General features: G+C 36.8%; 1 protein-coding gene across 7 annotated transcripts in view; it reads left to right on the top strand.

The window, feature by feature from the left end:
* RAP1GDS1 (Rap1 GTPase-GDP dissociation stimulator 1) overlaps window positions 1-27689 on the top strand; it is a 96144-nt gene that overhangs the window by 51695 nt on the left and 16760 nt on the right. For 4 of the 7 annotated variants that reach the window (XM_061993793.1, XM_061993792.1, XM_061993791.1 and 1 more), the window contains 4 exons: window positions 1453-1575; window positions 4663-4788; window positions 18157-18303; window positions 26111-26239. In XM_061993793.1, coding sequence (XP_061849777.1) covers window positions 1453-1575; window positions 4663-4788; window positions 18157-18303; window positions 26111-26239 — 525 coding nt within the window. Of the gene's footprint in view, window positions 1-1452; window positions 1637-4662; window positions 4789-18156; window positions 18304-26110; window positions 26240-27689 lie in introns of those variants that run through there. The other 3 variants (XM_061993797.1, XM_061993798.1, XM_061993796.1) reach the window with 3 other exon arrangements.

Here is a 27689-nt window from a genome sequence, read left to right as displayed (position 1 = left end):
GTGATGTATCACTACCAATTCACAGGTGAAGCACAGCTGAAGAGGGGTTGCACACTGCCACTCTAGAAGACTAGCTAGTTGTAGTGCACAAAATATGTATTTACTTGTTTAATCGGAAATCAGAAAACATCATCTTGAAAAACATATTGGATTAGTTTAAGGCTCCTTGTTTGCTGTTCAAGACTACATGAATCCCTCCCTTTACTCCCAGGTTTGAAAGATACTATATAAATCCCCAAATCAGTTGGTTGCTGCTTTTGCCACCCAGCCTGACTTGATAGCTCTTACACCAGAGTAAGGGTGCTTCTGAGAAACTACAGAAAGTAGTACAAGGAGACCTGTGTTCTCAACTCTGAAATACCTTCGTATGTTCCCCACAAGCCTAAGTGATTTTTAAAAATTTTACTGTAAAGCTTTTTATTTTGAGTGATGTGAGGTGATTTGTGCATGTTGTAATGCTTAAAAATGCCCTTGTGAGACAAGGTTGCTGATCAACACACTTGCATGTAGATGCATTCATTTTGTTTTGAGAAAGTCATCAATTAGAGCATCTCACAACCATCTTTGGAGAATGGAAGTAGGTGCCATTATGAATAGCTTAAGGAGACATGCTAAAGTGATAGCTGCTGTTCAATTCACACTAATATTTGTTTCAAAAATGCTGTTGTTTGAAAGCATTAGCAAAATATGTTTTAGCCTCCAGTACTTTATCGACTGCATTTGAATAAAGGTTAATTTTCAGTTTGTTACAGAGCTGTTGGTCAGCAATGTTAGGCGGGGCTCTGTAATGGTGCAGCTGCACAGTTCCTCTCTACTATGGGCAAAGAGGAGAAGTTTTGTCCTGAATCTTTTATCTCTGCTACAAGAAAATCAGTGGGTTTTTTCCCTTCCACTTTTATGGAGAATATACTGGAACTGTTATATCTTAGCAGAGTGACACAGAAAGTATTAAAACAGTGAGAGGAGTCTAGACCAGGATCTGCTTAGCTTTCCCTCCTTTCTGGTTTCTGACTCCTGTGCTGCGTTAAGCTGTGCCCTCAGCTATAAGGACTTCCTCTATAATTCCTTGAACACTTCCAGTAATTCATCACTTCAGAGTACCGTTCCTTGATTTTTACATAGTACTTTAGGCTGCTACACATCACTCCTTGACTGGTCTTTCTTTCAGTTTGCCCAGTAGTTTCCCTATGTAAACATGAATATGTATCCATATTTACTTATATAACATAGTGACACCTGATAAAGATAATTGATTAGGAATGGCAAAGGATTTGAGTTCTATGAGCACATCATATAAAATAAATATGATCACTGAAGTAGCAGTTGGCATCTCATATGGGAAAATAATTAATAATTGCCTTTGAGAAGACTTAACTTCCCTTCTGCTCTTCTTTCTTTCCTTCCCCAAACCAAGATGATGCACAAGTGATTTTCGTGTGATGTGTTTTTCAGATATGGAGACAAGTGAAAAAATCCAGAAAAGCGGAGTCCTTCAGGTGTTCGCGAGTCTGTTGACGCCACAATCTTCCTGCACAGCAAAAGTAGCTAACATCATAGCAGAAGTAGCCAGAAATGGTGAGGTTTTCTACAAGAACTTTTCTGCTGGAACATCTTCAGTTTTTCACCTCACTTGTCAGTATGTTTTACTTCATTTATGCTTTCATTTTTTAGACTAGACACCTTTCATATCTCTCCCTTTCACTCTTTTTTTTGTGTCTGTGTGTCAAATTTTCTTTACTTTTTAATACAAACCAGCATTTGGCTGCTGGAATATTTTTGGTCCTTACTTTCATGCTACTTAGTTTTTAAGATGGTCAATAGTGTAATTTATTGGGCAAAAATAGCACACCACTATCCTAATGAAGTGCATATAGAAAAAAAACGTTGGCCGTTTGTGCATCCAGTTACACATAATGCATGTAGCTACAACAGTAGTTACATATATGAAGGTGGTTAAGTGATAGTATATTGTTTCTTTAGTCTGATAATTGTGATAACATTATTACTATTATGGCCTTCTTTGGTATATATTATATATACAATGTAGGAGATAATCTAAAACTCTTTAATATTTTTCTTTAGAAGGAATATTTTAAAGCTCACACGATGCCTTGTTGTAAACCTTGAGCTTAATAAAATGGCCTCCTATCTGCAGGCAGGTGCTGCTGGTACACTCTTTGATGAGGGTAGAGGATGTTTGTGGCTGTCTTTTCTCACTCCTTGACTTGCCTGTCTACCAGCCAAGAAGCACAGATTGAATTTTGCACTTTTGTGCAGAGGCCACACAGAGAAAAGTAGGATGCCTCTTAACTGCTGTCCATGTGCAGACCTGGCAGTTATATCTCTCTCCCTCTCTAAACTCTTGTGCTGAGGCCTCTTCAGAGAAGGGATTGCATTGTTGCTGACTATTTCCACATTCCCTTTCCACCTTTTCTTTTCAATCATGATACTACGGCTTCTTACTGATAGTCCCTGTGTGATCCCCTTCACCTAGTTCACTGATTTTGACACAGTCATGTATGTGGATATTCAGAAACAACATTAACAAGAAAATAAGATATAAATGGTTAGTTTTTAAGTTGTAAAACTATTTAGATAAATATCCAGTAGAAAATGTAAACAAAGACATTTAAGCTCAGAAGTGTCTCAGGATGATAGAGATTAATGCAACCATATAACTTACTTTTTCTGTACTTAATAAATTCATAGTAAGTATATTTAGAATATCACAGTAAACTGCATCGTCACAGTTAGCCATTTCAGCTCCTACCTCAGAGGACAAAGTTAAGAATAAAATATCACAATAGCTTAACTGATTACTAGGCATTGTTTTGTGCAAGATTCTCTTATGGAGCATTTTAGTCAGTATCTTTCACATCTGAATTAATACATGAAATCTCTGAATAGTTTCCAATGCATCCTTTTCCCTGCCAGCTTTTAAATTGCTGTTATGAGTACACTTCAGGTTCATCATACAAAATAGCTTTTGTCTTCTTCAAGTTATTAGCAGGTGTAACTGGGTCCTATGACAGCCAAGGTTAAAGTGGAAGTATCCGGAAATTATTTAAGGTGCCCATTGCTTTCAAAACTGAAAGGAGCCGTGTTTCTCTTCATATTCTCACTCTGTTGAAGTAGTTGCTGAAGCAAAATAGCAGGGAACACGTCATTTAAATTCTGTCATTTTCGTTGTCCTCTTACCAGTGTGACCTACTCTAGGTTGGCCCTGCTCTGGCTAGATATTTTTCAAGGTTCCTTCCAACCCTTAAGAGTCTGTGATTCTTAGTGGTTTGTGCTTATATAGCACTTTTTTTTTCAACAAGCTTCAGGACAGTTTGAGAAATCCATATTATGTGTTATTCTGTTTCATCTACTTGTTGATATCTCAAAGTTTATCATCCTGTGAGGATTGCGTACCTCTATGATAGTTCTTTCTTTAGATAAAACAACACTGCAAGATTAATTACAAAAGATAAAAAATGCTGTAGCTACAGAAATATCAAAAAACGTGATAACAGGTGTGACAAAAGGAGCGTGTGAAAAGGTGTATTTATACTTGAAGCAATGTGTGACAAGTCTGAGTTATTGGCATGAAAGGTTCTGTTGAATCAGAAAAAACATTCCCAGCTTTTTTAGGGGAATTGTATGCCCTGTTTCATTCTGTTTTATACATGAGTCAGTAGCACAAAGTTAAACTGATTTTGGAAGATCCAGCATCGTTTATGATCAGGAATAGATGTCATTTTCAATTTACAACAAATCAAAACCATATTGACGTTTGTTACAGTGCTGCATCTGTGAAGGGTGCTCCGTAGTACAGTATTAAGTAACAGTATTGGTGTATCAAGTGGATACTTCTGTAAACTTCCCGTATAATAACTGCAACACAGTTCCTGCCTTACTAAGACACCTTCTGGAGACTAGTCTTTTATCTCTTTGACACCAGGATAATTCTCTTGTAAGTAACTTGGAGAGATGTGAAGTAGTACTTTGGTTCTCTCTGACTGGAGGACACAGCAGAGAGGAAGGACGGAAAAGCATCAAGCTTACCAGTGGATGGATCCTCTTGACTTTCCTGCCATAAGGGGCATCAGTTAGACTGAGGAAAAGTGCAGGCCTTTGAGCTCATACAGTGACTCCTATTTTTCATCTTTTCTTTCCCTTTCCTTCCAAATAAAGAGCCTGTTACTTAGCTTTAATTCCTTTTATAAAAATTTTTTGTAAAGCAGAATCTTCTCACCAGTTCCAGGGAAGGGAGAAGAGAATAAAAAATTGTGCTGATTTTGGAGTATGAATACTAAAGTCATATTTTCTGTTATTTCATAGTTTTAATTTACGTTGAACTTGTTGAGGTGGGGAAAATTCTCTGTTCTTTTCAGCACTAATTATGATGCTAAAAACATGCTCAATCTGAGCTATGTTAAATAAGTTTCCATGGAAGTCAATTAAACACTCTTTAATTCCTTCCAAATGAATGAATAATGGAAAGAACAAAAGCTCAAATCCTGACTTGGGCTTATTCTCTAGAACTTACCTGAGAACTTACATTGTTTGTCTATACATATGTTTATGCTCACAAAAGGCCCAGTTTCAGTGCCAGTCTGAGTGGGATGGGTGAAACTGAAAGCAGGCAGCTTGCTTTAACAGGCTTTGCATTATTTGCAGAATTTATGCGGAACCCCTGTGTGGATGCTGGGTTGATCCCTCCTTTGGTGCAGCTGTTAAACTGTAAAGACCAGGAAGTGTTGCTTCAAACAGGACGTGCTCTGGGCAATATATGTTACGATAGCCGTGAGTGTTGAAATATGCCATATTTTGTAGGAGGGAGGGGGAAATGTTTTGATGTTTTGTACATTGTGTACTGGGGGAAGGGGGAGGGGGCGTGGGAGTGTGTGTTCTCCTCTTTTCATGACTTTTATCCACCACAGACAATTGAATGTCACACTTGTATTATACTTTTGTGACAGGAAGATTAAAAAAATCTGTTTCAATATTGTTATGCAACTTGATATCAGAAGAGTTGTGAACCTGGGATTGTTTTATTTAAACATAATGAGCAAGGTTTTTGAAAAGTAAGTGCTACATACACAGAGGCTTGGATAGTTACTTTTTCTTGTCTGAGAAGGAAACAGAGTCAAAGGGGAATAATCATTTTCTACCAGCCTCAAAGCTGTGCAGTGCTATGTGTGTGTCTGAAATGATGTTGCTGATTCACAGCATTCTTATTGGGCCAATCAGGATGCTCCAAGATCACATATTGGTATTTTTGGTAGTCAGGAATTCGGGGCAGAGGGGTGGGGGTTGGTGAGAGTTTTTAGCTTTTTGTAGGCACAATAAATTTTGCACTGCCAAGCAATTGAGTTTTGAAATGCAATCATGACTCCATGTGCTGATTACATGTATGGATATGTCAGTTGCAAAAAAAAAAAGCAGTGGTTGCAGTGTTTTGAAAATGCAGCCTCCTTATCCCTTACTTTAAATATGTGATAAAAACCAGTGCAGAGATACCAGGAACATTTTGAAGGAATTGGAAGCCTTTTGATAGCTACAGATGGGAAGTGAGATGAAATTGTAAAAGCATTTTGTTATCCTGAGATTTAGTGCCTTACTTCATATAGGAAGAAATTTTCTTTGTACTTTGTGTTGCATTTACTAAAAGTTTTGCTGTTCTGAGAAATTTGTTGAAAAAATGGAATTATTAGTAGTTTTTCTCCTTGCTACTTTTTTTAGTCATACATTAGAAATTTACATTTTATATTGTTTTAAATTATCTTGCCTTTGACCTCAGAGAAGTTAATCAGATTTTCCATGCTAGTATTTTCTTTTACAGATGACTACTGCTTGAGGATGTTAATGTCTGATTCTTTCATTTAGGATTTTTTTAAGGTCACTAGTCAACTGAACAGCTGCTTCCTGATGGAAACTTCAAGTAGAAGCTGTTGAGCTTTCCATAATATAATTTATTTACTATATTTTATTTCAGGGTCATATGTGATATAAAGCTCACTCCCAGATGGCAGTGGTTTACTTTATATAAGTAAAATCTACATAACTATTCACGTCATTGTTGTTCAACCCACATTTTTTCATGAACTACAAAAATGATTTTGTAGTGTCAGGTATTGTGGACTGCTGTTGGCTTTCACAGTGCAGGATTTATCCAGTACAGAAAAGCTCTATTACACGCCTTGTGTTGCCCTTCTGTGGAGCAAAGTTGGCACTGATAAAATCTACAGTAGGCAGCGATATATTCTGTACGCCATGTGTTGCTGTGTTCCTGTGAGAGGACAGTCACTATGTTCCCTGTGTTTTTGAATAAGATTAATGAATAAAGTGTAATAAAATGTCACCAAAAAATCAAGATTAGCATCTTGGATTTGAGTGGAAAAACTTTTACAGTATTTACGGTCCTAATTTATTCACACTCACCCTATGTTACTTTATTTTGTATGTTATCTTAATGTAATGATTATGTAGTTATGTTCCCTATCCTGAATTCTTATTTAGAACAAATACTTTCAATATGCTTATTACTATAACATTTCATGTATTTTCATTTATGACTCTTCCTTTTCCCTAGCAAAGAACTTTAAATCATGGCAAAGATAAGGTGTGGAGGCCAATAGTTCTAATTAAAAAATGTTATGTATTAGTAGTCTTTTTCAATGGAGACAAAAGCAGCTGTTACTCTTCTGATAACTCGGACTCATGCAGTACTTTAAATATATCAGTAACTATATTGTACCATATTCACTTCTGCTGCCCATGTAATTATAATATGCAGTAATGAGAAATGTTTTTAAGACCTAAATCAATGTAAGGCTGAAGCTGAGAAATCAAATCCATATTGAATGGCTCATAGCAACATTTCTATTTATTGAAAGCTGCAATTATCCTGTATTTCATCCCAGCAAGCATACATCACTTCTTTTCTGACAAACTGTGAACACAGTTAATCAGGTTATTTTTGAGAGAAGTCTGCAGGGCACAGGATGAAAGCTGTTGGACAAGTGGCTCTTCCTACAGGGAAGGCCCCTTAAAAGTGGCTTTGCAGAGGAGAAGGATTGCCTGATTTTTTTTGTTTGTGATTAGATGGAATTGACAATGGTTTCTCAGAGTTCACAGATCCCAGAGTTGCTGCATGAAAGCAGGAACATTTCCATGTAAGTTCAGGAGAGGCTACTCCTGGAATGGGGCTGCTGTGGAAAGGTAATTCATGGCTAATTCCACGGCTGTAACAGGTACCTTCCACAAAGTAAAAGAGGAATTACACACCTGCTGGCCAGAGACCTTACTGAACAGATTTATCTCCTCACAGAAAACAAGAAATGAAAATCCATTGTCTTGATGACAGATTCTCTTCTCAATTGAGGGATACATGCACAGTGATGTTGTCTGGGTGCTCATCAGCATTAGCCCCCTAAAATAATACTGAATCACCTGTTTCAGAATAGAAGAAAATACAGAGAATTAAGTGCATTTTGTAAACAGTTAAAGAGGAAAAAATAGTTGAAATTTATCCCAAGCCACCCTGAGAGCATCCTTTTAAAAGTATTTATGTTGCGAAGAGATCTGCATTACGTGAATCTCTGACCATCAAGAACACAGGCTAATATAACTACAAAGCAGAGTAGGAGGAAGCCTTGTTAGTACTGATAAGGCTTCTAATCTCCCAGCCTTACTCTTGAGGTGAAAAAAGCCATTTGAGGCAGCTAAAAAGATTGTAAGTCAGAAGCAATGAATTTAACTAATCACAATATGCAGACTGTTCAGTGCTGTCCTACAGTTTAAGAATAGATACATTACTGCATGTTCCTGTACAGCCTGTAATTGTTCTACACACTTTGTCTGGTAAACAGCACATACACCCCAGCATTCAAATTTTCGTTAAAGCTGAAAGTGCAAAGCAAAGAAATGGAGACGTGATCTCTCCTTCTCTCCCTCCTGCTTTCTCCCTCACTATATCTATCTACAGCTTGTACCAAGTACAACTGCTTCTACTTCTGTATCCCCAGACAACGGATTCCTTAGCCTCACTCAAGGAGAGAATTTTATCTGTACTATATTATTAGATGCAAAGCTCTTAGCCCACTCATTGCTTTTAACCACCACTTATGTTTTTTCACTTATAATCAAAGCTAAATTATTCTGCATTGTCCAGAGAAGGCATAAAAGCACTCCTTCTAGCACCTATACCACTCATTATTCATGAATCAAACCATAGCTACTCTCCATCTTTCTTTACTGCCTCCTGTCCCACTCCACTCCACCTCCCTCTCCATTCTCCCTAGTGCTGTTTCTTTAGTAAGTTTGTTCCTTTAGGGCTGAGACAGATGTACAGATGTTACAGACGTGCATACCTCCAAGGCATACCTCCAAAACTCTTGTAAGTTCCCCCTGCACCTTATTTCCATATGCAGACATAAAGATCTCATCTCCATTGTTCGCTAAAGGTCATGTTTAACATAACATGGTTCTTGCTACAAAAAGCAATGTCTTAAGGCAGCATGAAATGGTTAATTCTTCTGTAGATAAAGCCTAAAAACTACTTGCTACCACCAGCTCTGGCAATTCGGATATTAAGTTAAAGAGCAGCCTTATCCAAATTGCAGCTTGTGATAGCTTCACGAACAACCTGATGGCTAGTACGTGCGTCAGCACAGCTCAGCTGTGCTTCTTTCCCAATAGACTGCAGAGTCTGTGGTGACTTCAGCATTGCAGGGGGACAGGGAGACTGAGACCACAGGTTTCAAGTTAGGCCTGCATTCTTGCAAGACCCACATGAGATTGTGGGAGAAAGAAAAAACCTGTCTGTAGCCAGGTGTCTATCCTTCTCTGATACTGCACAAACCAATGCAGCTTGTAGAGACAGAAGATCAGGCCAACCAGATAAATTTTAGTCAAGATTTTTAATGGAAGATGATGCTATATTAAAATAGTAGTATCGTCTTAGCAGATAGTAACCTCACAGTAGTTTTTTTATCATTTTGTTATGCATATGCTGTCTTAATCTCAGTGATCTTTCCACAGGCAGTTTGTTACACATTTCAGTTTTGAACTGATTGACAAACTATTTTCCTGTGTTTTTATATAGCATTGAGCACACTTGAGAAGCTACCACAATTACGTTATAAAAGTGATAAATACAAGAGGAAGTGAAAGGCTAGGATATCTAGAGCCTGCCTCAGTAGCCATATAGGCTGGCGGGAGTCAAGTTGAGATTAGAAAATAATTCCTTCTTGCTGTGTAGAGCATCCACGTGTCCTGAAAGCTGTCAAAGGGAATCAGACTCTCCATTTATCTTGTAAGGGAAATGGAAAATTTCCCATTCTGCTCTTCTATAATATTCATATTAATGGTAGTGCTTAGAGACCTCCTTGGAGAATCTCAGAGCTACTGCTTTTTGCACCCATCCACAACCTTGTTTCTTCATGAAACCATCAGCCTGGCTACAAGTTCTTACCAACCATGCTTCATGATACAAACAGCTATAGAATTGGAAAGAAACTAAAAATGCCAACTCATTCTATAAAGGTTCTCCTCTGACAACTGCTTATCTACCTTCTTCTGCAGGAAATTTACTGGATCCTTTTCTCATTTCCCAAGCTGTACATTTCTTTGTTATCTACCCATTCTTACTAGTTTTAATGGCAAAACTCATCACTGAATTGCAGCTTTGTGACCTTTCACATAGACCCAGATTTCTGTTGATTCCTGTCTTAACACCGGACCATAAACATTATACCACTTACTGTTAAAACGATCTTACAGAGAAAAGGGTAGGTGCTGAAAAACTACTCAGTTGTGCCAGTATATATATCTCCTCTCAGGAGATGAGGGCTAATTACATGATCTAAAGCAGAAAACCAGACTCTTAAGAATGGAATATACTGGAAAGAAGTCAAATTCAGTTTTCTTTAAAAAATGGCATAACCTTTTTCAGTACCATATGGAAAACCAGCAGAATCGTAGAACACAACTGGTGTTGATAATGGCTAATCATTTTTATGAAGGTCACCCTGACTCATGCAGCCAGGCAGCATCTTTACCACAGTCTTTCACTTTTTATTGTACTAGATCCTACCAAATACAAATGCCAGCTACTAAGCTGTTTTGAAAGCTATGTCAGGAAATTGAGACCAGGGGTTTTAACTTGTTGTTTGAAAACTGATTGTTTAAAACAGCTTTCAGTGAATTAAAATACTAGTTTTTTATTGTACAGTCAGTGTTTTACCTTTAGATCTGTCTTTTCTGAGGCATGTCAGAATCTTAGAAAAATACACTATTTGTAAGTTAGAAGTCCTTGATAATGCAGCATTTTTTTCCAAGCCTCTAATAGCACAAGTATTGTGTAATCTAGAAACTAAGCACACCATATGCATGCCAACACATGCTTTCACAGTAATATTTAGTACTTATCGGCAATTAATTATGAGTGTTCTTAGGAAGCAGTTGAACAGAATTATTCTGATTTACTTACTTTATAGCAGGCCTGAATGGAATCAGAATGATGAGGAAATCTTCCTAGAGAATCAAAGGAGCCACTCAAGAGGTCATATGAAAAACATGAATTCTTATTCTGAGGCTGTTACTATTTGTAAAATTTACGTTCTAAATATTAGCTCTGCTGAAACAAGAGGCAAAACTCTTGTGATTTAAGCTTAAATTCAACAAAATCTTACATAGGGAATAAAAAAAATAATTGAAAGAACCAAACCCAAATTGCCATAGATTTGCAACTTTTCCCTTCTTTGAGATGAGGGTACGAAGCCTGATTTTTTGTTTGTTTTAAAGAGTATAGGCATGATTGGTCCTGCTTATTTTCTACTGTGCAAATATTTTTCCTCTTCTTGTTTTTTTCCAGGAAGACTATCTGAATATCAAGCCCAATAAGTAGATCTGTAAAGTTTGTGTATTGCTTATATTTTAACAGGCTCAGAGACACTTGCTTAATTTAGTCAATACAGAAGCCATAGGCAACAAGGAAATTAAAAGGATTAATAAGAAAAAAAAGAGATGGAAGATGTTTTCAGGTTTATAGAAAGCCATGAGCAGACTTGGAAAGGAATACTGTGTTATCCACTAGATCTTGCAGCCACTCTAAATGCAAGTTAAGGTTTTAAACTTTAGTTAAGGACTGAACTACTTTCCCTCATACTTGAAAGCTAAATAAAGTAGCTAAGGTAAAAACATGGCATTGCCCTAATATTTATGAAGACTAAAAATTGTTCCTTAGCAGGAAGAAAAAGTTTCAGAATTTCAGTAACAATAAGTGAACAACACATAGTATGTAACTTACTCTTCTCCTGTCAATTCAACCTCCCTTTTCATGTCTTTTTTCACTCTGCCTTTTAAGATGCCTGTTATTGTTCATATTTATAGATAACTGTGCAGACACATGTTGTTGCTTTCAAGCCCCTCAGAAAACAAAGCCTGTTAATTGAGTGTTCAGACATGGCCAAAGTGTCTAGATTATTAGAAAAGTAGGCATTGTATGACTAGAAATACCAGCTGTCACTAAATCGGCAATGGTAGAAAACGTCGACTGAATTAACCATGGAAAACAGAGGAAGGAGTCTGTTGGCATCTTGCTAAGTGTTGCTTATGTATAATTGGGAAGTAAGTGTTTATTAACTTTTTTTACTAAGCTTGCAGATGTCATTCTTCTCTTTTTAACTTTGTTTTTTAATGCAGTCTAATTATATGATAATAGCTTCTTAAATAATAAGGTAGGATAGAATTTTGTTGTGCTTTCCAGTCCACTTCTGCAGTTTTGCAACACTCTGTGCATTATGTATATATCGTGCCAGCCAAGCCTTTCAGTTGTTTACATGGTAGCTAAACGGGGGTCTGGTTTTACACAGCATTTCATACAGTGCAGTGACAGCACAGAGTTAACATACAATGTGCAAAATACCTAAATTCAGTTACATTTGTTATGTTCATGTCTCAGGAATACCATGCAGCTCTCAGAAGCAGAAATTGGACATTATTGGCAAAGAACTATATTATTAAAATTTATCCCTTAATTCATTGCGGGTTTTGAATGTCTCAGCCAGGGGACCAGGACTCTGTTTAGTCAGAGGGTTTTTATAGTACTGCTTGTACACTATATATAATCAAAAGATAGTGCCCACCAGAAGAAATTGCAGCCTAAATATTTGATAAAATACAATGAGGAAAGAGTTAGGTAAAACTACAGATGGTTGGCATTAGCAATAACAAAGCTGTGTTCTTGTCATACAAGGTGTTAGTGTGTATGAACAAAGTTCATCTTTAAGCTTCCTTGATCCTGAGACTGCTGTGTGTCTGGTTAGTTGTCCAGACAGCAGAATGGCCTGAGGAGTAAGGGTGGATGCCTTGAATACCGTATCTGCCACAGCATTCACATTTCCCTGAAAAAAGAGTCACTTACCTGACACAGTGTCCAGTTTCATCCACATCTTGGCACCACCTGGCTTCTTGAGTGCAGTCTGTTCTGTAGTAGTCACGGTGCATTGCTAGTTGCTCTCTGATCAAATCAGTGGGTTGCCTTCTTCTAAGGAGGTAAAATAACAGCAAAAATAAAACATTTTGCTGAACTTTCTTGGGCTCTATCCTATAACCTTTCAGGCACAAGAATCTCCTACAGGTCAGCTCCTCTGTGCAGGCTGCACACTAACAAGCCACAGCCTGCATGCTGCTGTTTGGAGTTGCTTTGGAAGGCCATGTCCTCTCACTCCCCATGGGCATCATTATAGGGGGCAAGGATAGCACTGACCCCAAACCCAAGACTTAACTTCAGCTTTTCCTAGATCCCAAGACTGCTTGTTACTTTCTCACTTCTCTGAATAATCTTCCTTCTTCCCAGGGCCTAATGGAAGCCACAGATATGCTTCATATGGGATTTTTTGTTTTGTTTTGCTTGGTTTGATTTCTTTGTTTCTTGAGGTTTTCCCAGTCTCTCCCAATCCCCGTGGGCTACACACTTTCTGAGACTGGTCCTCTGGCTGATTTGTTGGATATGCACAGCTCTTTCAAGCTCCTTCAGTTAGTAGTACCACTCTTAAGAATAGCAGGCTAAGCCTCTTGCCAAGCTCCTGTCAGCAGCACCCAGCAGAATGCCCCTGTTCTGCACCAAACTGTGACCATGCCATGCTTGGTTCATGCCCTTGTGCTTGCAGAGTTTAAAGCTGAGACACAACATTGTGCTCAAGGCCTAAGAGCAGAGATTCTAAATTAATTTCTGTGTGCAGGTTTACTCTGTTAATACTATGAGATGCTCTAAATGCCTATTTACCAGTGTAGAAAAATCGCCTCTTGTTTTACTGTATAATTGGATTTCCATGATTTATTTCTATATGAAATAATATACTGTATGAAATAATAAGCATAAGTTGACTTCAGCTCTAACTTATGCTCTCATAAATCTGGAGTAATTTGTTTGACTGCAATGGAATTTACTAAGGAGTTGCATAGAGTTATAAAGTGAACTGAAAAATTTGATGTAAACATATTGCAAATGAAAAGGAAGGCAAAGTCCTAAATTTAACTTTGAGCACCTTTACCTGACTTCTATAAATCTAGTGGAACTTCTTCATACTGGTTGGCTTTTTATTTTCAAATAAAACCAGTAGAATTTTCAAATTAAAAGAGTAGAATTCAGTAGTGGAAATTCCTACACTTGAAAACTAGGAATCCAGAACAAATCACCTGCCAAAACTGAGACTAGTAATATTTTATATTTTCTTGATGATCAAAACATTTCTTCTGTTACACAGGATTATCAGGTCCACTAGTAGAATGTGATTAGCAATAAAGTATTAAAACATTCTGCTGAACTCCTGACTCTGCAGACAAAAGAAATCCTGAACATAATTTTCTATTCCTTTACGTACTTGTTATTTAACTAGCCATGATGACATCATCACTAGAATCTTAAACAGCTACCTAATTTTTAGCAGCTTGTGAGTGTACTCACCAAATACACAATTAAATAATGGTATGCATCTTTGCAGTACAAGTATAATTTCCTGTGACTTCTAGATGTGAAAAAAACCTTCTAAACAGTAGTTTAAATATCAGAGATGACAAAGAGAACTGTTTAGAATAATGGAGGAAGCAGACCAATATCTTTTAAAACTTCATTAAAACTTGTGTAAAACGTTTTTAGAACTGTCTGAAACTATGGTGGTTTTTTTCTTGTGAAGACAAGAATAATGGAACATTAATAAGAAAAGTTTTTTGTCTCAATTTGTGAGAAGCATCTGCTTCTTCAATGCCAATTGTATTGACAGTGCTTAAACTTTAAATTTAAAAAAGAGACCCAGTATGAAAACAACAAAGTTAATTGAAGATTTAGATTAAAGAGCACTAGATGAACTCTTCGCAAGAGTATTTTCTGATATATGTCTATGGCACAGCCCTTTGCCTGATACAACTGTTATTTCCAGAAAAATTAACCATACAAGGGTGACAAAAATCGGTGCATTTGGTTTAGAAATAACTCATTGGCTGTATATAGTGTATACTTTACATTATTTTCATACTTCAAGCTGTTGTTTTATTTATTAATCTTTTATGACTTAATGGTTTGGTTTAGTAAATTGGGAAAGAAAACTCGAGAGAAAATTCTGCAAGTACATCTTGGGAGAAGCAAATTAGACTACTCTTAAATGCTGAATTTTAAAGACCTACCAATCATATGCACTAAAAAAATGTTGGTCTTTGACTTGGGCGCCCATTGGGGCAGGCATGGCTGAGCCGCAGGGAAATTGTACGAGACTCTGCTCATAGGGGAAATGTGGGCAGTCATAGAGATTGGATAATCCACATTAAAACCTGATTTTTCATAAAACTCCTGTGAACAACTCAGAAAAAGAGACTGTACTAAATCTTAGAGATGGTTGTGTTGCATTTGGCTGAAGAACATTGTGGAAGTAATAACTTGTTCTGTAATAAATCTTACTGTACACTTTATAGGAAAAAAAAAAAAATCCCTCTGATCTCTTGGATTGTCATTCCAGAACATTTAAACAGTATTACATGAACTTAAAAAAAAAGCTATACAACAGCATAGCCCTTTGTGAGCTGTAGTGAAGTATTTATAAGCAGAAATGTGAATGTTCTCATTAAACTGTTCAATCACTGATCCCTTAGGAACAGCAAATGTTTATTTAAAAAGGTCACAGGCAAAAATTTCCACACAGCTTCTGGGAGGCTGGAAGCACGTTAAGTGTGGGAGTTCATAGAGCTACTGAACTGCAAGGTAATAGCTGGATTGAGAACAAGACACAGCAACATGCTGTGGTCTTGTTTTGACTGTAAATTATTTGGGGTTCAGTGAGTATTCTTGTGTGCAAAATCTGTTTCTTAGAGACAGAGCAGGGAGAAGTGAGCTGGTAATAAGTACGTGGAGCATTCTGACTCAGAAATAATGCTTTTTGCTTGGGGATGCAACAGTGTCATAGCCTGAGTTTTAAGTGGGTAGTCAGGACCTTCAGAATTTTCCTCCTACATCTGGTACAGGGTTCTTTGTGGCCCTGCACTAATGAGCCAAGTTAATCCTCTTGGGCATAAGACAGCACCACCAGGAGATCCTAAATATAGCCCTAGCCCAAGTCTGTTCTTCACCCAGCTGCCTGGGACAGAGAAGCAGCTACACAGGGTAAGCTTTGGCATGCAGAAGAGGTAGAGCAACAAACTCAATTAAGGCATCTCTTTTACAAATCTACCGGCCCATGTAGTCATGTCAAAGGCTGACACAGCCTGCCACCTAATTGGAAAGGAACCCGAAGTACATTTTAGCCTAACTTTCTGAGGATACTATAGAGACAGAGAGACATTTCTTGGAGTGAGATTTGTTTCTGAATCTTTCTGCCTAACTTCTGCTGTGTGTACCGTGGGAGCTGATATCCGTCTACCTAACAAAAATACTGTGTGGATAAGAATTTTGACATGTATTTGAAGTGAGAGATTACTGTGCAGTGAAAGATACAGCAGTTTTTGATACATAATTTCTTAGACAAACTGGAGAGAATGGAAGGAAAAGGATATAAGAAGTAGATTTTCATTTGTTGTAAGATATTACCACATAATTACCTTCAGTGGAGTTGTGCAAAATTCATCTGCGTAAGGAACTTGTCCTATAACTGTTTTTTTCGGTTTTTAACCCTTGCTTCCAAACCCTCACCCTACTTTACCTTTATATTATTCTTTGCTTACTTATTTTATATTCAGTTCCATATAAAGATACAGGAACAAGCTTGACACCTGATCCTTAAGCATAATTTTATCATGATTTTAGTTTGTTGATTTCAATTGCATTGTAGTAATTTGAAGACCACATTCAGTCTATGTGATCCAGAATCAGTGATTCAGTTTTGTTTTGCATACCTGTTTTGACTCATAAAACAGGGGAGTCAATTATGAAATAATGTATTTTGTAATTAAAAAAATTACCAGAAGAGGATTCATAAAACAGGGTGATGGAATATTGCAGCCAAGTTTGGGTTTTTTATCTGCTAATTTGGTAAATACAAGCACTGAACCTGAACACCTGACTATATTGTTTCACTATATTTTGGTGTAGGACTTGCTTTCATTTCAGCATTATGCCTACATTTGTCACTGCGTGAAGGATGTGAGAAATTTATTTCTTTTCTATTTCTCCTTTTTTATAGTCCTTTCTTCATACAGAGTCTTATCTTGAATTCGTCTGACTGTAAATATACCTCAGTTTCTCCTTTTTCAAAATAGAATATACATACTTACTGGGAAACACAGTCCCCTGATGTTGTGATCATGTCCGAGGTGGAGAGTCACGGCAGTAACATTTTCCCTCTGTTGCATATATCTCAGTTATCCTGAAAAACACGACTTTTGTAACAAATTTAATAATTAAGATTAACCAAGAATTACCCTTCCTCTGTCAGCTCCACTCAGGAAATTATCTTAAGTCTCTATGTATACCCCTCATATACATACATACATATATATATATATATAAAAATATATAAAAAATGTAGGTATATGTACAATACTTATAAACTTTTAAATATATATATAAAATATTACTCAAATAATATTAACAAGAATCAGAATATTTCGAAACTTCTTTTTGCAGACCTCTGCAACACTTTATAGTGGAAGCTCTTATTACAAATGTGAATAACCTTGGTTTTAATACTGAATACACTACAGAATGAGGAAAACTTGGTAGCTTGACCTCCACATATGATGGGGAGTGAGAGGAGTGATGACAAATTGGTAACTAACAAGGAAAAGGGGAGATTTGCTTTGGGGACATTAAGAAATTAAGGAGAGGAGGTCTTTTTTCTTATTTTGCAAAAATGTTGCTTTATTGGATTTCCCCCTCGAGTTTTGTTTTCATCCAGATTTTCCATTTGATTCCAACTGTGACTCTCTTGGGAATCTCTCCTTTTGGAAGCCCTGCAGTTTGGGTTACTGACTGTTACCTGTTGATGATTGCCTGCTGGGAAAGGAAGCGGTATAGTCAATTACTGTAATAGAAGGACATTTTTCCTTCCTACACTGATGCAACAAATCTGGTTTTAAGTGGAAAGAGGTCTATACAAAGTTATGGTGTGTTATGAAACCTCAGAACACTGTAGTCTGTTAAAGGTGCAGGGCAAATTTTTCTTTTAGCCATGAGAAAAGAATCTTACAGTGATATTAAACTTCAGGTATAGAAGTACAAAGAACACACCATGTGGCAGAGTGAGAAACTACTAGTAAGTAACCTGAGCAATTTATTTTCTCTGTTTCAATTTGTCATTCTGTATAACGGCAGCAGTAATTTACCTGGTCCACAAGAGTGTATGGACTAGGCTTTGTAAAGTGCTCACAACCTCACTTTGGCAAAATCCAATGTATGTGCAGAATATTATTTATCTGCAGCAGCTGTGCCTCAAATGCTAAACTTCTTTACAAAGGTACTAGTGCGAGGTGGTTAATCTTTTTGTTCTAGATGTTTTTACTTTCCTAGCTCTGTTGCACTAAAAGCTGGCCCTCGAGCATCTCCCTAGATGAATTTGACAACACTGGAGGAATGACTTCACTCTGTTTAAAAACTTTTGTTTTGTATGATTGCTGTTATGTTTGGGACTCTACGGTGGGTTTTGGTTTCATTTTTTTTTAATGTAACTCTTTGTTTTACAGATGAGGGCAGGAACGCAGTTGACCATGCAGGTGGTGCACATATTGTAGTAGACCATATAAGGTCACTGTGCAGTAAAACAGATCCAACCAGTGAGAAGCTCTTGACTGTCTTTTGTGGCATGCTGATGAACTATAGCAATGAGAATGGTAAAGAACACTGAAAATTTGCTTTATGTCTACCAGGAGAACAACCCCATCAAAAAAAGAGAAAAACGTTAAAAGTCAGCTGTAGGTTTACATTGTGGATGCTAACGCTACATTATTCTGAAAAGATCAAGTACCTCAATTCAAGTATACAGTTTTCCATTTGAGTAAAATTATGTTCCGAAACATAATTTTGGGAACATCTATATGCAGACCCATATATCATATAAAATTTTAAAACCAACATCTTGAATTTATTTCATTGTCTAAAAGCAACACATGGAGATGTATCATACACCTTAGGAAAAAACAGAAGTAAACTAAAAGGCTACATAAAGTCCTCTCTTTTTCATTTAGTATAAAACAACACCATAAGACTAATTTTCTGGGGGCCAAACAGCTAATCATTTTTCTTCTTGTGAAATGTATAAAAAAAGCACATTACTTTCCTCTAAGGTAAATGGGAAATAATTTATGTGTATGTTCAATACGATTCTGTGTCTACAAATTGCAAGTGTATGTTCTTTATCCCATTAAATGGAGATGTTTAGGGACTGGGACAAAAACACAAGGTAGTACCTTAAATGAGCAATCATTGACCACTTAGGGTAAGGGTTCTACACTGGTTGTACCTAGTTTCCTTCTGCACGCAACTGTCTCAATGTGCCAAAATATTTTACAGCACTCACACATTTCTGAGCTTTTCAAAATTTGGAAGCCTAAGAGAATTGGGATAAATGAGGAAAGCTAGATAGAGGCTGTTCTCCTGACTTGTAATGGCACAGATTGTAAATGTAGATGCAGTTAGATAGTCACATTGTTCCTTCAGTCATGCCCCTGAACTGTACTGTTTCATCTTAGGAAGAAATAGCTTCTTTATTAGCTGTTTGCTATCTCTTTAAAGTTATCACTTGCTTTAACTCACTTTCCAAACCTGTGTCCCTGAAACTCTTCTACTTTTCAGGATGATCTTAACTTTTTTACTTCTTACCTATACTGTATAAATTTTTAATCATCTTTATCATCTTTTCTAGTGTAGCTTCTTTGTCCATTTTCTGTGCCATCTCTCTGGAGCTCTGAGCGCTTAGTGTTGCTTATCCACCACCAAACATCACTGTTATATGTCTCATCTCTTTCTCTTTTTCTTACATTCTTTTTTTCTCTTATTTTCGTAGTGTCATCTAAGAATACTTGTTTACAATACTTCTTCCGTCTTCGCCAAATAGCAACTTTCTAGTTACTTTATTTCATAGCGTCTTCAGGAACTGTGTTGCTTGATGTCTACATGCGTGTCACATTTTGTGCTATTTCATAGCATTAACTCTATATTTTCTTTATTTGTTAAAATATTATAGATATTCTTACCTTCAAGCTACTGGAATCCTCTGGATTAATTAAGACTAACAAGCATTCAGTATATGTGGTAGCTCAATACAGTCCAAAAGCGCTGTGTAGGTTCTGTATCGGTTTTGTCTCAGTGACCAAGCAACCAGTAGATTTTCTATAGGAAAACTAATTGAGATAAATCTCCCGAACAAGAAGCTTTCTGAACAGTTTAACTGTTATAAACATTGAATAAATGACTCATTCTGTCTGGTAAGATAGCTTCATAGAATCATACAATCATAGAATGGTAGGGGTTGGAAGGGACCTTTAGAGATCTAGTCCAACCCCCCTGCAGAAGCAGGTTCACTTAGATGATCTTACTTCCACACACTGCAGCATCAGGTGGATAATATTTTGAGTAAATGCAGTTCTTTGCTGACCTGTTAAATGTGGAGATTCAAATTGCCCTGGCAATTAATTGTGCTAACAGATTAGCAGATACAGTTTCAGGATTTATGTGCAAAGGCTTCATCCCATGTTACTTTAAAAGAAGAACAACCCTGTGTTGGTTTTGCTGAAGGATGAGGAATATGGGAAGCCTAGAGTCCCAGACTGCATTATCTGTAGTTATGGAAACAAATTGGGAAAAACAAAAGAAAAATAAATATTAAAAATGTAAGAAGGAGGTGCTTCAGCCTTTGAAATAACACTTCTACCTTCTCTCTTCTTATTTCTCCTCCTGCTTAGCATGCAGCATTACAAAATGGCAGGTGGGGACTCTGAAGATGTCTTTAACACTTTTAATGTCTCGCATTAAGTTGTACTTGCCCAGTGACACTTATCCAGATAAGGACGATTACAGCACTTTGGGTTCTTAGTTGCTTCTAATTCTCTGAACACCCTAATATTTTCTAATCCTCAGCATTTTCCTTCCAGTACCTAAAGGAGCCTACAAGAATGCTGGAGAGGAACCTTTTACAAGGGCTTGCAGTAATAGGACAAGGGATAATGGCTTCAAACTGAAAGAGACTAGATTTAGATTAGACATTAGGAAGAAGTTCTTCACTGGAAGGGTGGTCAGGCACTAGAAACAGGTTGACCAAAGAGACTGTGGATGCAGCATCCCTGGCAGTGTTCATGGCCAGGTTGGATGAGTCTTTGAGTAAGGTGCTCTAGGGGATGGTGTCTCTGCCATGGGTTGGAACTAGATGATCCTTAAGGTTTCTTCCAACCCAAACCAGCTTATCATTCTATGATTTTATGAGCAAAGAGTATTTTTTTAATTATTTGAATAATTCCCAGTCAACTAATTGCGACTTTTCCAATGGCTAGTATGTATTTTTTTAAATAGCTATCAACTGCATGTTTTTTAACATCAGACTCATTCTTGAGTAGTTTTTTTTTTTTAAATTAGCCTAGATATTTGTCACACATGATTTTTACAAAAATGGAAAATAAAGAGCAGCTACAAGTAATATTTTCTTTTCCTAAACAAAGCAAATTATTGGAGCATTCTTGTATCTCATCCTGATTCTGGATACTCCGCTTGCAATTGTAACTCCATTCATAACACTGTAGTCTAAGCTTTAAAACTAAGGTTCCCTTTACAAGCTTCTTGTGCCATCTGCTTGTGTTCAGGAATTATTTTAGCTTACTGTTTCTCAGTTCTTCCTTTGTCTCCTTGATATCTTAACATTTCATTGGTCGCTACAACATTAACTGAACAACTCAGCCTTGGCATCTTTTGCAGTTCTTTTCAGCTCAAAAAAGTGACAATTTTTAATTGCACAACTAGAAGTCAGAGGGGTTTTTTTGATTGAACACATGATTCTACCATCAGACTAGATTATCTTGACCCTTTCTGTCATAATGATATTTTACTACCCAAATTCAATCAGACACAAATAGCTCATCCCTGCTTTCCATTATTAGTTCTTGAACTGGAAAGTTGGAGGTACAGATAGGAACAAAAAAAATATATCACACATTTGTGATTTTTTTTTTGGGTTTTTTTTGTTTTTTTTTTTTGCTCATAGCTTAATCCCAAACAAAGCAAGTCTTGACAAAACTCTACAATAATTCTTTCTTTATCAAGCTACACAAACTTTATTTGGGGTACAGAGCACCCATGTTTTAAGCTGCTGTTTCAGCACATTTGAATGGGTTCCGTATGTTGTGTTTCTCCCATTCTGAAGACTGTTACCATTACATATAGTCTCTGTGTAGCTGTGAATATGCAAGAGGAAACACAGACTTGGATAAAGAGTGAAAAAATAATAACTAATCTAATAAAACCGATACTCATGTGCAGACACTGAGGTAAAGGAGTTAGTGACGTGAGTAGTTACCCTGCAGATCTCATAATCCTGTGAGCCAAGACTATTTCCGAGTTAATGAGATCAGTCTACAAGGTAGCTAATTGTCCCTTGAGATTTATAAAACAAACTATGAAAGCATTTTCAAAGAAATGCACAAATGGTGGAAGAACTAGAACAGTTGGCTTATTAGGTAGTCAAATTGGAGATGAGAAGTTAATTGGATATATATGCATGCGTGCAAGTACACATATATATGGGCATATACATGTAGATAAAAATAATTACATTTATAGATTGCTTCTGCATCTCATTCACTTCAGTCAGTCAAGGTTCAGTCTGTCAATCACTTCAGTCTGTCAAGGTTCTCTTTCTTTCAATGCCTTTGCAGAATGTAGCATTCTAATGTTAAATCATACCCCTGCCAAGCCTTTCTTATTCTCACAAAACCCTTCAAGACTAGAATGGAGGTTGGGGACTGTTTGCATTGTTTACCATCCTTGGAACATGTGTAAATACACAAGAAATGGAAGGGAGGTTTATGGCTCCATTATTATGGTCTAATGGAAATATTTCAGTAATGCTTCCTCCTGAGAGTTACCTTTGCTAATTTTCATGCTTGCCATGGTTTTTGTTTCATTTACATCACAGCTATAGCTGTCTAGCATGCTCTCAAGACCTAAATGTACTTAAGTGCAAAGTAACCTAGAGCACATAAAAGTAGATAAAAATGTGTTTCTTATGAGTGCAATAATCAATACAATTACACGTTACATGATGATATAACATAGATGTGGGGATTGCAAGGAGGATTCTCTAGGGTATGAAATTAAGTCACTAGTTTGGACAAAACAAATTTTCCTTCAGCATTATAATCATGTTTACTCGTGAAACACAGAATGAGTAGTTGTTTTCAGAATTTCTGTCCAAATTCATAAACTAGCCTAAAGCAGCATTTTAAACTCAAATGCCCCCAATAAAGTTCTCAATTTGGGATATTCTCCCTAGATCTTACTCTTTGGAGTTTCCATGTGTGTCACCGAAGGAATCGAGCCATTGAATTCAAGTTTTAGGTAGGTAATTCTTTGTGCTGGCGCATGTATTGATTGCCTTTTTATCTACCTGTATATGCATCTGTACAGCATCACTGTCAGTGCTTTTCACCCCAAGAGAACACAGAGGTGTCTCGCTAGTGCAATGTGGTAGCAGTGAAAAATTTGAGTTTCATTTGTGGCTTTAAGTCATAAATTCAGAAGAGGCATTTAGTATTTTCCTGCTTCCTGCTCACTGTGCATAAAGTTCTGCTTAGGAAGCTGATAGAAATGCTGTTTCATCTTGAGACGCGATATTGCCTCGCTTCATGTCTCACTTTAGTCCTGTATCAGGCAACTGCTTGTAGGATGGATGCATGTGTCCCCTGAATTTGTCTCCTGCACTAGTAGGGCCTTAAGACTTTTTTCAGTGAAAGACAAGATACACAGTTATTTCAAGTTACCCAGCCTGTGATCTTTCATAGGACAGACAGAGAACTGCTGGCAGTCCTTTCAGCAAAGACTGAACTACTTATAGGTTTTTAATTTCTCTGAACTAAAAAGTTCTTTAGGTCTCCATACCAGTGAGAAGCCTAATGTTCTTCTCTTGAACTTCTTAATAGACTGCTTTTTGGATTCTCTAGAGAAAGAGCCTCCTGCTGGTAGTAATGTCAGATGTAAATGACAAGTTCAGAATTTGCATACAGGTCCAGGCTTAAGTATAAACATAGCAAATAGCTGCTGGCAGCCTTTTCAGTTTTCAAAGGTTTTGCCTCCTATCCAGCTTTTTGACTCAAAGGGTTACCCTGTCTTTCGCAAAGGAGAAAATTTTTCTTTTTGCTTACTGCAGTTAGGGCACCAATGTTTACCTTACTGGCAATTCTTGTAATCCTGTTCCTAACACTGTAGGCCATTCCTGTTCTCAGGTGTCATCCTTCTACTCCAGGGAAACAAAACTGGTATGGAGTCGAGTATAAATGCCTGACTTTTAACCAAGTACAATTTCTTGTTATCTATTTTCTTTTTCCTTTTTCCTACTTGGCAATTCTAGTGGCCCTTCAGTCCATGTGCTCCATGTTCTCTTGAACAACAATATATCCTTCCATTTGACTCTTACAATTCCTGTTTCCTTTCAATGGATACTGTTTCCTTTTTTTCTCATCTTCCTCTCCATGCTTTTTACATATTTTGTATTAAGAAAGAGACAGCAGGGAAAAAAACCCAACAAACCACACTATACTCAAAATAGAGGGTTTATGCTTCTGATGCCAGAGCACTGACAAATGAAGCCCATAGAGATTGTCTTTTTGTCCATTACAGTTGGATAAAGAGATTTCAGGGTGACTAAAGGCATAGACTCTTAACTAAGCAGTTTCATTCCACATAATTTTCTATGACATTCGTGGTTTGTGTCTTTGTTCTCCTCTCCATGACTGCCATTTTTCCTTCAGAATTTCTAACTGTCTGCAGGGGACAATCACAAACCAAGAACAAAACCAGATTATTTACCAGTAACTTGAGTTCTACACAATCATTTTCTCACTAGAAGCATTCCAGCTCCCCCTTCCCTCATTTTCTTATTTAGGGACAGATTTTTACAGTCACTTGGGAATGAAGTAGGAGGGTGTGGTAGTGACTCACACATCTGCTGATGGTAAAATGGCACTCAATGCATGCGCTAGTGCAATTTGTACTTACCTGAAATTTGACAACTTCAACAGCTCTTTGATGTCTGACATGGTGTTCTCATAAATTTCTGTAAAGACCACGAATCTGTGGAAGAGGTAACCCCTCTCCCCAGAAAAGGAAATTCAGTTACTGGTAAGTAATGCGGTTTTATTAAAGATGTCAAGCCATAAGGATTCCTGCTTATCCAAAATAACCTGCAATAACCATGCCATTTACCTATTCAGTTGTTATAAAAATATTTTACACGGAATATAAATGAACTAAACATTCTGGAATATTTTCATCATTTTTATCAAATGAAAATTTTAAACACACTTGGCAGAACCTCCAAGGCACAGAGTTTTCCGAGAGCATGAGATAATACTGAATTTGCTAGACTTCAGATGTAATATGTTTTTATCTCCGTGTTAACGTCAGATACAAAAACTTCAACTGACTTCAGTTGCTCAGAATGAATTCCTTAAAAAAAAAGAAAATTATGAATTCCCCCATAGGGCTTGACCCAAAGCTAAATGAAGTAATACAATCCTCTTGAATTCAATGGGCTTTGGATCCTTGTCTTTTGAGTCTGTAGCATTTAAATGTAGTTAAAGAGCTTAGAAACAAGGGAAAAAAAGATGCTTAGGAAAATTACTAAACATCTGGTGTGTTCATGTCTGCTTCATTCTATTCAACTGTGAAACAATGTTTTTCTTCTTTGCTATGTTATAGGTAAAACATGTAAGAGAAAATACCGTTATAAATAATCCCTTAAACCAATCATGTTTCTGCCTAACTATCAAAACATCTTTCTATTTGCAGACATCTAGGATCAATAACTTTCTTGTAAATGCTATAAACTTTCATCCTGTGCAAGATATTATCAGAGTGGCTTCTAAGGACTTTTCTTAAACCTTCCATTTTTTTGTCTTTATTAAACTCTCTTTTTTTCTCAAGCTCCTCATAATCTACATTGTGACTTCCTGTGTTTATGAAACTTTTCATGTTTATTTCAGTGCCAGTTTATATTCATTCTAATTTTAATTTTCTGGGTTTGATCTTTAAGGGAAAACAGTATATAGGAACAAGCTCTCATATAATTATGATAATCATTTCACTGATGTAGTTTTGTTTGATTTCAGTCAACTAGGCTCAATAAGTTCAGAATCAAACCCAACATGTATTACGAACCTGATAACCAGAAAATTATCAGTAGCTGCATAATTCACTGTACCCTGTGATCAGATAAGAAGGGACTATTTCTGGGAATAAGTCCCATTGTCAGGGGTGGGGGGCAATTATGAATCCATGTCTCAAATCTGGATTAGATCCTAGTGTTAGAGTAGTAGAGGAGACAGACACATAAATGTTGCTTAGTCTAGAAGTTGCTTTGCGTGAAAAATGCTTTTTTTGGTTTATAGTACTATAAACCGAAATGCTAACTCACTATTGTACTTTCTTTTTATGTAGATACCCTGCAGTCACAGCTTATCAATATGGGTGTTATTCCTACATTAGTGAAATTGTTGGGTATTCATTGCCAAAATGCAGCTCTGACAGAGATGTGCCTTGTTGCGTTTGGTAATTTAGCAGAACTCGGTAAGTCCTCAATATTAATCTCAACTTTACATCCAGTTTTCATAAAGTTAAATCCTAAGACTGACAAAAGTCTGGCACTGATGCTCGTTCCATTCCTTTTGGTACATTCAAAATGTAAAGCAAGAGATTTCTGCTTATCGTCTCTGAAATCTAAAGTTGTGTCTCCCCCTCCCCGCCCTGCCCCCCTTCAGTGACTGAAATTTATTTGGATTCTTAGTACAACCTTTTATGTTAATGTTCTGCAATACAACTAAGCACCTTTTAAATCAACTAAACAGTATTTCCTGAGCACTGTTACTTACTGAGTTATTTATTAATAATATAAATAATGTATCCTGGTGTAGCTCCATGAAGTTATATTGGGATTAAATTCAGCTTGTGGAAATCACTGAAGGAAACTGAGACAGGCACAGTTCATAAATCTGTCTATACAATATTGTTTTAGGTGTAGAGTTTTAATATGTTCTAGTCTAAATACCTGCATGTATAAATCATGAAATACTGCTAAGCTGTAGATGTTATTTTTAGAAAGTTTAGTTACCACTGAAATTGAAGCATGTGGTATTGCTTAGATCCGCTGTCTTTGCAAAATGGATTAGTTTTCATTAGAATTCTACCAAATGTAAACCAACAGGTTGCGAGGTCCCATGTTTTATTATGATTTGTGGTTTACATTGCTGTTCTTCTTTTACTCACCTATTCTGTGAAATTTTAGTCTTATTTTGCACTGCAGTACAATAACGTAGCAGTTGTGATTGTCATCTTATTTCGAAGAAGATTCAGCAGTTCAAAATATGAAAAATGTGTCTGTGAGTTTGTAGTATTTGGTAGCCTGAAGTTGTTCACAAGTGCCCTAAGTTCATAGATTTCGATGCGAGAATGAATGTCATGTTATCTAGTGTAGTCTGATCACACACACACAATACCTTTGCTTATAATAAGCAGACAAGTCTGCCTAACAGAAGAACAACAGAAAGAGGCATCAAAATAGCACCCAAGAAATGAATAGATCAGAGGTCTTCAGGATGGGTGCTGCACATAAGCATAATACAAGTTGTGCACTGGAAATTCTCGTGTTAAAATGCAACTAAAACCATGAGGACTTTAAATATCATAAATGTTATCTTCACTGAGAACTGCATTTCTTTTCCCTCTTTGGAAAGATCCAGCTCTGTCCAGTTGAATAATAAGAACCATGGGAAAGAAGCTTAACTGCAGCTGCTTCCCTTCATGTTCCCGTACGCTGAAAAGATGCTCGTTCTTTAAGATTGGCACAAAATTAATTTAGCTTGTAATACTTTAATCTCCCTTTAACAATAGCTTGGTCAATCACATCATAACTGTAATATTTCATTTTTGCCTTGTAACTTCAGGGAATTTTATTGTGAGGTTGCCATTTTTCATCGCTTAACAGACAACTGCATTCATTGCACAGATCCTTTGAGAAGCA

The sequence above is a fragment of the Colius striatus genome, chromosome 3 (genome assembly GCF_028858725.1).
Source record: "Colius striatus isolate bColStr4 chromosome 3, bColStr4.1.hap1, whole genome shotgun sequence".
NCBI lineage: Eukaryota > Metazoa > Chordata > Aves > Coliiformes > Coliidae > Colius > Colius striatus.
Note: the sequence above shows the minus strand (reverse complement) of the source record. Positions and strands in the feature narration are given on the sequence as shown.